Raw genomic sequence first — 12,736 nt, forward strand, 5'->3', positions numbered from 1 at the left:
TCCAGGCAGTTTCACTCCCAGGTTCCTGCACAATACAGCAGTCTTCCCTGCAAATATTTCAGGGGAAATGCTTTACTTGCATAAAGGCTGCAACTGTTCCCACTGAAGTGAAGCTGTAAAACTATTGCAGTTGAACCAAAACCTGATAACAGCTTAATGGCAAAAAGCAATATTTGGACTAAATTGAGCCTGATCATATCACTCTAAAGTTCTTTTCCAAGTTAAAAGGCTTTTATTTATAGTCTTTACTTACACACAAGAGACTTTGACATATTTTAACTAACCTACCTTCCTTGTCTTCTTAACCTTGGTCCCTTTCCAAGAAAAAAGATGTCATCTGACCACGAACAGGGCTTGATTTCCAGCAGCAGAATTACCCACAACAAATCCCTTGTGTTTACTCACTGAGTGATGGTGCATGTTTTGGGGAGTGAGCTTAGCCAGTATTTCCTTGATGAAAGGGGTGGAGGGCAACAGGCTGGAGTTACCTCTCCTACCATGTCAACCACTTCCATGAAACAAATCTTTGAATCCCACCTATTCTAACTCTTTTGGTTTCACAGACAGCTCTGAGAGAGCAAACTAAAGCAAGACACAGCAGTGGATTGTTGTCACTCCCACTGGGATTCACTGAACCTCCTCACACACATCACCCCATGCTGACAGTCACCTCAGGCTGCTGCACTGTGGAAACATGGCTTAGACTATGCAATCCTGGCTACAAACACAAACTGGACAAAGCAAAGCACACCACAGCCTTCCCCTCACCTGCTGGGTACCATAGGAGGGACTTCAGAAATGACCCAGCGGACAGATACCACTGCAGCGACCACCACAGCCAAGGGGGACTAATGCAAGGACAACTTAGCAGTATTTAAAGACCAAAGAGAGTCAATTTACCCCCTCTTTGACAGAAATGGAAGAAATAACATTTTTGTGAGTGAGGGAAAGAAACTTAAAACAAGCATTATATCAGGTTGAACAATGCTATGACCACAAGGAAAGCTTTTTCCTGTCTCTGAGGGTCTTTTTTTTCACTTGTGTCCAAGAGTCTTTTCAATCAGATCTAGCGATGTGCCGCCGGGTGCGTCCTTTGCTCACAACATAGCTCGTATCTGCTCCAGACCTGGCTGGTGGCAGCCATATGATGTGGGGATGGCATTGCACAAGATGCTGCAGGCTCCAGATCCTGGACACCTCAACTGCCTGCAGCAGTATTACCCTGGAACACTTTGTGCCTTCATTTACCAAACACCCTTTCCATGGCTGCTCTGCTCTCTGGGAAGGAGCAGGGGTACCGGTTACCTCACTAACAGGGGGACCACATGACCTTGGCTTTGTTAGACTTTTTTAGACCAAGAAATGGGAAAGGAGGCCCAGTGAGCAGGTGGGTCAGGCAGGGAAGTATCATACTCCAGCAGAGCAGCTTTTGCTTGGCACACAGTGTCCTCCGTCCAGCTGCAGGCAGCCCACTGGTGGCTCCCCCAGCCCCTGTCACCATGTGCCAGAGCCTGAGCAAGCAACCCCTTCTTCTCCCAGACCCTGGAAGAAGATGGTGGCTGAGGCATTGTGCAAGAGTAAATATTTACATAGCCAGGGCCTTCCTTCCCCTGCCCTGTATTTTCTCCCCTTCTTAGAATGTCACAGATCAGCTGTTTCCATAATTGTGCAGGAAATGAGTTCCCTGCTGGCTGGCAGCTTAACACTCACATGTGCTGGGTCTACTGTAGCTGCACCACTCACCTCTGCTGCTGGACCCTACATCCACCCAGAGTCTTCGGAGGATACGGCCAGAGGGGAAATGGGACAGTCAGGGACGTTGCCACCGAGCTGCCTGTGACTGTGGCAGTCCTTCTGACAGCTGCAGCTTAGAGGAACCCCTGTTCCCTGGTCCACAGGTCAGATCAGGATCCCAGGAGACCTGACACTCTGTTTATGCTGCTTCAGAGCAAACATTCAAACCAGACTAAGAGCGTTTCCTGCCTGTACACAGTGGCGAGCACACTCAGGAAATTCAGGCGTATTTCAAGCTTGAGACTTCTTCTTTGTTCTTCAGACAAAGCCTCGTTCACTGGAGATGTTGCTAAAAGGATTATTATCTATAGGAGACTTCTCCCAAGAGGAAATCTGCTAAACACACAAATCTGCATTTGCTGTGTTTTGTAGGAGGCGGGATTAATACAGGAACATTCTTCCTTCTGCTCTCCACATCTAACGATTTAAATAGACCAGCCATGACGACATTGCCCACTGGGAATAGGCCCAAATGCCTTTCTCCTGTACTCCGGTCTGATGGTTTTACTCCTTGCCTGAGACGATACCAGCATTTGGTGAGAAGAGCTGGAAGCATTTGGTGGGAATCACATCTAACAGTGCAGTCAGTGAAAAAGTGAAGTGTGTCCACCAGCCCAAAAACCAATAAAATTCCATCGTGGGCAAACCAGATTGTAAATGTTTTGCTTATTCCAGGTCAGCACTGTGCTGTTCAGAGCCCTGAATACAAGAAGCACACAGCAAGCCTGAACTTGCTGATACTTAGGATGTACAAGCAGAAGGAATGTAATTTTCTTCTCTTTATACAGAGGTGGCAAAACCCTGATAGAAAATGACATGATGGAAGTGCTTAATTTCAGACCCATGGAAATTTGAGGGCAAACATTAATTACCTCAATTTTGCATCCAAGTCTGGGGCCTGTATTAGCACCTCTCGGAATGGAAGAAGATCAAGAGGAGTGAATTTCCCACTTCCAGGATTTACCTTCCTTTTCTCTCCTCATCTACCTACTCCTGGTTTCCTCTTTCTTATTCCCATGTTATTTCCTTCTCTCTACCTCAGCTTTCCCTTTAAATGGGACTAAACTCTGAAAAATAAACCCCGCAGGGGAGTAGACACTGCCATGGGTTATTTCATTATAGTGAAAATAGATTAACTTTGGCAAATCCCTGCCTGCAGTATCCCCTCACTCTGCTCCTGAGTATAAAGATCCCCTTATGAGTAACGACAATGTTCATGAGAGCCTGGAAAAAGCTGCACTGTGGAGCAGGGAGGTCTGCAAACACACCACACTAGAGAACATCACCACCTAAAAAGCTCGGTAGATAGAGAAAATAAAGTAGGAGAAATCAAGCAGCAAATTCCCAGGTTCATTGTTTCCAATCTACAGGAAAAAAAAATAATCACAACCTATTTTAAGCATGTGAGTGTATAAATAAATCAGCTGGCCCAGCCAAAAGTCAAAGTGGGCTGAAAACATATTCCAACATAGGTCTAGACTATTACTTAGCTGTGAATCTCAGCTGGGCTCTTTTCTCCTGTATTGCCTGAACAAAACAAAGACAAGATTAGGTAGATAAGTAATATCCAGAGGGAATATCCAGGGCCTGTGGGGCAGCAAAGCCATCTGAGTCCCTGGCAAGCTTGACTACTGTGTTAAAAAGCACTTTCATTGTATGGGCCATTTGTTGATGGATTGTGGGAAAAAGTCAGATTTCAGACCAGAGAGGAAGACAAGCGAACCCTTATATAAAGTCACCCTCTCCCCAGTCTGTGGGTTGAATGCAGAATGCTCTCAGACTTGCTACATACCACCCACTTTAGATTACAGACTTGCAGAGTTATTTTTAAAAAGTAATTATAGTAGTAGAGGGCACACTCATCTGGAACGGCTGCCTGAGGAAACGACGAGCCCAATGCAACTCAAACTGCTTTTCAAGTCTATAATCGTGTTTATTTATTGCCTTTTAAAACAAGAATCAAAATCCAACTAATTTCTGAGTAAAAACGTCTGTATATTTCCCCAAGGAGTCCAGGCAGCTAGACTACACTGAAAACCTTCCCTGGCCTTTCAGTCTAGCATCCAGAGCTGCAGAAAAAATAAATAACCCCCATTAGCTCTGGATTCAAGGAAACCCAGACCCAAATCCTTTTTCATTCATTGTTTTCCCTAGAAATTGTGGCTTGATCATTACAAAATCCTCATCAGCAGATTCAAGTGGTCTAATGAGAAGCACATCATGTTTTGCATATGCTGATTTCTACCCAGAGGTAGTTTCTGGTTGAGCAAAACATGAGTTCTTAACCTGTGTGAGAAGAGTGGGTTTACAAGCCCCAGAACAAGATTCCATAGCTTTTTTCTATTCCAGCTCTTCATTTCAGCTGTCATCTGGCAGATTTTGGATTTGTATGCTGAGAAAGGACCCAGAAGAGACTGAGAGAAGAGGACCAGGTACTTGGACAGATACCAGCATTATTTTTTTCCCACTCTTTCTTCCTTTTGTAATGGAATCAGACCCTTGATTCATGCCCTGTTAATGCCCAAAGACCTTTAGAAGGCCTGTCCTGTGAAAAAGTATGCAAAGCCAGCAGCCCCCTGCACTCCAGTCTGGGGGGCTCCTTACAGCTCCCTCCTCAGTGGGCAGCTCTGAAAGCTGGCACTGGCCATGGCTTTCCACAGCTTTTTCAATAGGCAGCAGCCTTAGGGCATCCTATGACCTCATACTTGACGACTTGTCTTTCAAACAGAAAACACTTAAACCCTAAAAATATCTCCACAGAGCCTAAAGAAAAGAATACGCCTGTTCCCCTCAAAATCATCAATCCTCTTGCCGCCCGGCTGAGGGGCAGCCGCTTCCTCCCGGCAGCCCCTGCTTTCCCTTCAAGCCCAGAGCCGACAGGAAATCCATTCTCCTCTTGTGAGAGACAGGAGATTAATTTTCCACAATAGCTCTCCTAGCAAGGCAGAAAATAGAAAGACACAATAGAAACTGTGAACTCAAACAATAGGAGCTGCTGAAGGGCAGCTCACCAGAAGCTCGGCATCACCCAAGTTCTAAATAAGCTGGAGTGGAAAGAAGCCAGGGACCCGTTAGCTGTCTTGCTAACACAATATCCAGGCTCAAATGTAAGTTGGTTTTAAGCCTGGAAGTACTCTCCCCTTTCAGAGAACAGGCAGGAAAATGTAAAATACATATATTAAAATGAAATAGCACTGCATTATGGAATGGCCCCCAAAAAGATTTCCATAGCTCTTTGAGCTGACAGTATCTCATGCCACAGTGCCATGGGTCACCTCTCTGACCTCTGGTAGCTCCTCAGAGATTGGGACAAGGGACTGCAATGATGCCTTATTGCAGGTGGCAGAAGGGGATGGAGACAGAGGCCCTCTTTCTTCTAGAGTTTGTTGCATTATATTCAGAAAAGCACAGCAGAACATCTTTGTTATTGATGTTACACAGGTAAGGCTCAGCAAACCAGACATCTGGGACTTTGCAGTGTGTGTGTCTACCATACCTGTAAGACTCCCCCTGCATATTAATGGAACACTCTTTCAAATAACTTAATTCATATTTTAATCTAAAACATAAGACATGCCTTGATAAAGGGAATTTTAATCTTTTAGAGAGAATCTGATCTCTCTTGGGTTTTTTTAATCTTTACGCTACTTTTTGACTGCCTTTGAACTGCTGCAACACTTCATTTCTGAGTAGGTCAGGATTGAAATTCTGAGGAATTCAAAATTATTAAGAAAAAAAAAAAAGTTTAAATCTCTTACTAATAACTTGCTGCCCTGGCTCAGACTGATGAAGGACAGAATACTCAAAAATTAAAAACAAATCTGAAATTTGCACATAAAACACAGCTAAGAATTAGGACAGGAATGCACTTCCTTTTAAATGCCCTGCTAGCAACCAGCTCTCCAAGGGAGAAAATAGCCTGCAATAAAAATATCTCTAAAAGTTCTAAGGCTCCTCCTTGTCCAGTGTGTGCCTTACAGTCATCATCTCCCTGCCTCCCAAGGTGGGCAGAATAGATGTTGAAAGCACTTTCCATGCACTGTACCCTGCTGAAATGCAGCATCTTTGACAAAATTATACATGGCCAAATCCTAATTTTGCTGATGCTAGTCCCCCATTTACACAGGTAGAACATGAATGGCTGGATCTGAGGGTCACTGCGCTGAGTGAGGATGAACCCCATCATCTCTGCTCCAGCACATGATCTCTAAACAAAACAGTGCTTCTCCCCCAGCCCGGAGCAAAACAAAAGGCGAAAAGCTGGAATATACAAAGGTGAGAGGAAGAGGAAAACAAAAACAAAAACAAATCCTGCTCTCATCACCATGGACAAAACTCTGCCGTTGCAAACCTTAGTGAAGCCCTTTTCCTCAACCTCACCTTACCAAAAAGACAGCACTGGAAAGGGGAAGGGGTAAAACCAAACCCAGCACCTCAAACCGAAACCAAAAAGCAGACATAAGCACCTGGGATGCAGCTCATCGGCAGATCTCCTTCCCCACTGCAGCCCGGGAGTGGCAGAAACAGAGGTGAGGAAGGTCCCAGCCGGCATTGGCGAGAGGTTATTCCCCATCCTCCTGCATTGTGCAAAGCGGGGAGGCTCCCGCGGCAGCCCCAGGTGTCTGGGCGGTGCTGGGCCGCGCCCTCGCCGGCCCGGCCTCGCCCTTCCCGCGGCCCTCCTGACTCACACGGCTCTGCCCTCAGCTGGGCCCGCTCCTCCGACTCCGCTGCAGGAACAGCCTCCAGCAAACCTCAGCCTGGGACCGACTGGGGCTTCTCTGAGGAACCGGGAGCCTTGCCCAGAGATTAGGCAGTCAGGCGAAGCCCTCCAGGCAGGGATCAGCTCACCCGACTCCCACCCACTGTTCCAGGCAGGAGCAACTCGCCACAGCTCTGGAGCAGGAAACAGGGCCGAACTCGCACTACCAGCAGGGATCTCTGCCGCCCTGAATTTGCTGCCTGTCCTAAAAAAGCCTCAGCAGGCACAGTGTGTGCTCCTGCTACCGACGAAGGAGAAAGTCCCAGAGATGGTGCCGGAGTGTTTCTCTTCTCAGGGGCAGAGCAGGTCAGCGGGGCACAGCGAGGTGACAGCAGCTGGGTGACATCTCATCCCCCATGCTGGCAGCCCTCCCAGTGCCCTGGGACACAGCCACCAAGCTACACTGGCAGCACGTGCCCCAAAATGGATCTTTGGAGCCTTGGATCCTCTTTCCTCACCTTAGTCAAGGGAGGAGGAAAACCTGAGTGGGGAAAAAAAGGAAAGAGAAGTTGCCTCTCTGGTAGAAGCTCCAAGCACTGGAGGCAGGGACTGGAGCCAGGCTGGGGTGTTGTTCCTCCAGCTTCCTGACCAAGCTGGTAGGGCAGCCTGCACTGATCATCCTGCTCCCCTGGGATAGGACTCAGCTTCCCAAGAGTTAGGTAAACCAGGCACACAAAGTAGTCTTCTTGAACAGGATGTCTCCCTCTCCAGGCAGCATGGAAGCTGCAGAGCAGACACTCGGTGAAGATTTTCCGCTTCTGGCACATCCTATGCAAAAACCTCCTGTTTCTTTAGTGGGGGTCAAAAGTGGTTTGAAGTCCGACAGGGATCAAGCTAGAATCTGTGTGGGAAATGCAAGGGGCTGCCATCATCAATGGCCAGCCCTCCATGCCATGGCAAGCCCAAGCCTCTCTCCAAGGCAGGGATCTGCAGCCCAGCGTGACACAATGATTTCATGCCATGCAATGCGTTTTCCACAGGGCTGCACTTTGGAAGACACAGTGGAGCAAGACAAGCTGACATGCCTCCAGCTTTGTCTCCAGATGGCTCTCCCACTTAGTGCCAAGAGAAATGAAAAACAATGCAAGTCCTGGAGTCTTGGGTCAACCACTGCAAAACTGTTAATCCCGGAGTTGCATCATGCTGTCTCTGCAATTTCATTTGCCACTGTGGTCTCCAGAAGCTCAGGAGACGTGTCTTCTCCTTCCAGCTTAAATTCCTTCATTAATTACCTCAAGATCCCTGAAAAGAGGAGCCCAAATCCATAAACCCTTTTCTCTGCTGACACAGATGTAAAAGTACCTGGCAGGGAGGGAGCAAAACTACTTATCCACACACCAAAGATCATTCTTCAGATATAAAGCAGGAGAGGTGATGGAGAAATCAGTGTATTGCACATGGGCTCAACCAACAGCCACACTGGTACATTCAAACAGCACTTTCCATCCATGTCTTCTTAGAGCAACAAATGGCTTTGCTGTAGAGGGGTTTTTGCATCAAATTTTATTCTGACTCTTCCACAGTCTCCCTCCAAAGAAAAAAAATCATACCACCAGCTACAAAGTTTCTCTCTGGCCAATCCACAGAGTTTCTCATGCAGTTTTCTTCTGCACGACCTCTCCCGATGCAGGATTTTCCAACAGTAAAAAGGGAAATCAGAAAGAAGAATGGAAAAAACTCATGGGAAGAAGATAAAATGAGGAAAGGAGACAAAAATATCACTTTTTCCCTTTCAGTATGGTTAAAAAAAATAAAAAAAAAATTGAAGGCAAGGAAGTCACTCTCAAAAAATAAAACAAAACTAGAAAACTGTACACAGGACATTTTCTACAGGACTACCTGCACTGTTTATAATTTCCTTGCATCTCTTCATGGCACTGAAAGGTGTTGACTCCTTATTTGTGTAAGGGAGAAGCGATGGGAAATATATTTGAAGAAAAAAATTGATGAAAATAAGATAAAGGTATCTGGAGAAAAGAAGAACTGAACTTTCCTGCTGCTGAACCCAGTATGGTCTGTCCTTGTAGGGGCAAGGCTCTGAACCCCATTACATTTTTCTTGGTTTTATAGGTAAAAGGTTTCCAGCACAGTCAAGCACTATTATTTCGGGAGAGCACCGACAATTGGAGCTGAAGGATGGAATATGCCAAATTTCTAATCCAGAGCTGATGGGGGGGATTTGTCCTGCCCTGCAGGTAGCACAGCAAACCCTGGGCACTCAGAACCCAGCATGCAGAGCCAGTCCAGCTTGGTTGAATCGCACCCACAATAAGCAAGCAGGACCATGACATCTTCATAAAGTAGGATTTAAGTACAAACATCTGCCTTGCCATTTTTTAATTACGAGAGTTTATAGCTAGGTATTCATTTCCGTAATCCATGGCTCCAGCTGCAGAAATGCCATGCGTATTCTAATTTTGGCAGCTAGTTTATTTAACGGAGTTTGACAATGTTTGACATTTAGCTGAGTCACCTTGTTCCTGGGTAAAGCAACAAGGGCTGTTCAGCAGTTCAACAAGAAAGAGGCAGAGATTCGATATCAAAAGTAGAACATATATCACAGAAATTTTAAATTAAATACAGCTGAGGTCTATTCTATTATGGCAGCTTCTCTCTTTGGGACACTAAGTCAACCCAAATGTTTTCCAGATATAACTCTTCCCCTCGAGAACATGTGGCACTACCATCTCCCTCATGTTCCTGGAGGGTGGGAAGGGTAGGAAGTGTTGTAATGGGCATATGGGGTTTATCTCACCCTCTGCAAATATCACGCACCTATATATCAGAACATCCATCATTACAATCTGCATAAAGGCTGAGAAGCAGCCACCTGCACTCAGCCAATACTTTTCTAGGAGAAAACAAAACAGGCCAGTGACAGTCAATACAGGAGGAACAAATGCTACCTGCAGACAGGATTTTCCTACAACACCTCATGCGAAGCCATCTGCACTCCTGTACAGTGCTTTCACAGACCTCAAAATGCTTTCCAGTAAGAATAGCAGTCCAGCAATTTCCATTCTTATCACAAAGAGGTTTCACAAAGTGATTTGGCTATGAGTCTTTTGATGGCAGAGCTAAAAAGAGAGCCCACTCTTAGACTTCTGTCTTCATCCCAGACAGGAAATGGATGGCAACACCACCTTCCTCCGGCTACAGACTCTGAATGCAGCATAGAACACTGCAGAGAGCAAACTCTGAGCCTGGGACTGCCTTCCGCAAGGTCTATGGAGCCTGCCAAGACCCTGCTGCCCTGCTGTGGCTCTGATTCTTGTGTCATGTATTTGTGCTGCTGCTTTTTAAGTCCCTGCTCCCCAGTAACCTTGGAGCTGTGCCCACTACACATCTGGAGCAGCTGCTTTGCCTGCAAATAGCGTTAGGGACCACAGCATGCTCCTGGAGGGGACTAAGCCCTCCCATCCCAGCTTCTCTTCACAGACCTTAAGGAAAGTGCTGGGATCTCCTTTTTATAGTGAGAGACAGAACAGAGCCTTTAACAGGCTGAAAATACTCCATTTATCCTGACAGGCAGTACAGCAAGCCAAATTTTAAGCCAACAGCCAGAATTGTGCAGTCAGACAATAGGGAGCTGGCCAGAGCCTGCACTTCCAAGTGCACACTGTGGTCTGGCTCATCTCCTCCATGTCATCCCTGCAGCTGCTGCTAAAAGAAGCAATGTAGAAGTGTGTGATGTTATCCTGAGGACAGGATATCTGTCATGTCCAGGCCCTCTACGAAAGGTGTCAGAGAAACAGTGGCTCAGGCTAAAAAGATAAGTAAATATCTTATTGGCCAGCATTGCAGAAATCCCTATTTGCATTTAACCTTCCTTCAGCTTCCTTTCTATCACAGGGGCAACCCCAGTTATTAATTCCTTATTGTACACAACAGTGTCTGCAGAGCCACAGCATCCAGAAATAAAGACTGGCTCTGGTCCCCAGTGGTCTCCCAAATGGTGGCTGAAACTCAGGCTGCCTGGTTGTACCCCAAAGACAAATCCCCCCAAAAGCCATCACATTCCTTTGTGTAACAGGGCATGAGCCAACCTGAATCAGAACAGCTGATGCAAGATCTCCTGAGAGCCCTAAACACCATGCCAGTTATTTTGGGACAAGGTGCAAGGCTGAGTGTATGAGTTCCCAAAGAAAAGGCATTTATAAGAATGGCCACAAAAAGTACTAGAGACAGTAGCTGGGGAACTGCGGTCTCCAGCTGCTCTCAGCCATTTTATTTAGGGCTTTCCCCACAGCATTACCTGGTAGAAAAGGAATGATTCTTTGCTTGGGATCTTTCTGGCCTCCTTCAATAGGGAACTTGTCCAGAAGCTGCATCTGCAAAGGAAGCACAACAAACATCTTAGGGGGAAGCATGGACCATGTGCATAGGGACCAAGGGATCTCTTGGTTTGCATGTGGTTTAAGACAAAAGCAACTGCAGGAATTATTTTGTCTTGTGGGAGGGAAGCCTGTACATAAAAAGGTACGAATACAGTTCACTCCAAGAAAGGGAGGGCAAATTTCTGGCAGCACAAAGGAGCTGGGACAGGGCCCAGGGAGACAGCTGAGCCTGGCCTTACTGTCATTCTAAAATTAGGCTCCTAATTTTTGCTACAAAACACATGCCTTGTCTCTAATACACAGCCTGCGTGTGCTGGTGGAGTAACAAGTTTTACCTGTCCATCTGACAGACCACCCTCCTGGCTAAAAATGCTGTTCAAGCAACCAGATTAAATAATAACTAATATATAAAATAATATATATAATATAAATATATTATATTTATTATATAATAATGAAAACACCTGCTCTGCTTTTATGGCAGAGCCAGAAAGACCCACTGTTCTGGTCCAGTAAGAAAGAGCTCTGTTCTCTCTGGGAGACAGAGATGGGGTTTTGGAGAGTATCTTACACTGCAGTCCCTACATGGATTACAGCAGGCAGGGAGGCCTCAGAGAGCAAAACATCCCACAGAACACCAGGCCCACCAATGGCCTGGAAGCACAGCTCAAGGTGGGTGTGCTCTCAGCCCAGTTCCCTTTAGCACATAGTTTCCTAGCTTAGGAATGCTGATCTGATGTTCCCTAAAGGAGCCCTATAATATACCCTTGGATGATGAGGCCTGATGGACAAGTGCCACTGAGGCTGAAGACCAGCTGAAAGGCCTCAGACAAAAAGATGCATCTGCTCTAGTGATGCCTTCATGGACTTGCCCAAAAAAGACCAGCTCCAGCCCTGAAAACTGGAGTTTCAGAGTTTCTCGTCTCTCCCATTCACCCTCTGCAACATTTCACTCTCATTCAGCACATGGTGCTACCAAGACAGAGACCCAAATTTTCCCATTCTGTTTCATTTCTCCCTGTGTTTCCTATGCATGCTGTCTCTATGATGCTCAATGTCCCCTTCCTACTCAGAAGCCCTGACTCCCTCGGGCAAGGGGAACTCCAAAGCTCCTGCCAAGAGCTCTTTTCCAAGCGACCAGGAAAGACATCTTTCAACTCACAGCTCACAGCTCCTGTGATCTCTGAGGAAGGAAAGGAAGGAAAAGCAAGCAGTCGTGTTACTTGCCCTTGCAGAACCCCTATCTCCTCACCTCAACTGGATCTACAGCTCAATACAAATATGCAAAGTGGCAGCAAGAGCTGGGGGAAGGGAGGGGATACTCGTCGATCAGCATTTTAATCTCATCAGTGCTATGTGTCCAACAGAGAGGCTGTGCAAGTTAACAGCGGTTTTGCTAACTCGACAGATTTCCTTTTAAAAATATTTTTTTGCTAACTAGGGGAAAAACAGTCAGAATTATTTTTTTTTTATTTTTTACTGGTTTTGTTTTAAGCACGCAGAATCCTTCTCATCTTCCACTGCACACAACATCTCCAGCGTTTTCACCATATGGCACAGCAAACCAAAGATCAAGAGGAAACTCGGGAGTAGAAGGAACATCTGTGCAGGAGAAGAACTTAAAAGATCCCACATGTTTCCCCATCAGGGAGTCAGCATAGTAAATAAATAGACCATAGCTTTGCGGATTGTTAGCTAACTCGCTTTTCTGTCTACAAAGACACGTTTTTTATTAAAAATGGGAAATTTTGTTTTCTTGTAGGTAGAGCTCTGGGTGTCTGAGGTCAGGCATGGGCAGGAGCTTCCTTCAAAGAAGAGGCCGAAAAAAAGAGGGGGAGGGAATCCC

General features: G+C 46.1%; 1 protein-coding gene across 4 annotated transcripts in view; it reads right to left on the reverse strand.

Annotated features, from left to right (window-relative positions):
* Positions 1-12,736, reverse strand: part of SH3PXD2A (SH3 and PX domains 2A) — a 247,607-nt gene that overhangs the window by 168,295 nt on the left and 66,576 nt on the right. For all 4 annotated transcript variants that reach the window (XM_015633362.3, XM_015633361.3, XM_015633364.3 and 1 more), the window contains exon 3: positions 10,809-10,884. In XM_015633362.3, the coding sequence (XP_015488848.1) occupies positions 10,809-10,884 (76 nt within the window). The remainder of the gene's footprint in view (positions 1-10,808; positions 10,885-12,736) is intronic.

This window comes from Parus major, chromosome 6 (genome assembly GCF_001522545.3).
Source record: "Parus major isolate Abel chromosome 6, Parus_major1.1, whole genome shotgun sequence".
Classification (NCBI taxonomy): domain Eukaryota; kingdom Metazoa; phylum Chordata; class Aves; order Passeriformes; family Paridae; genus Parus; species Parus major.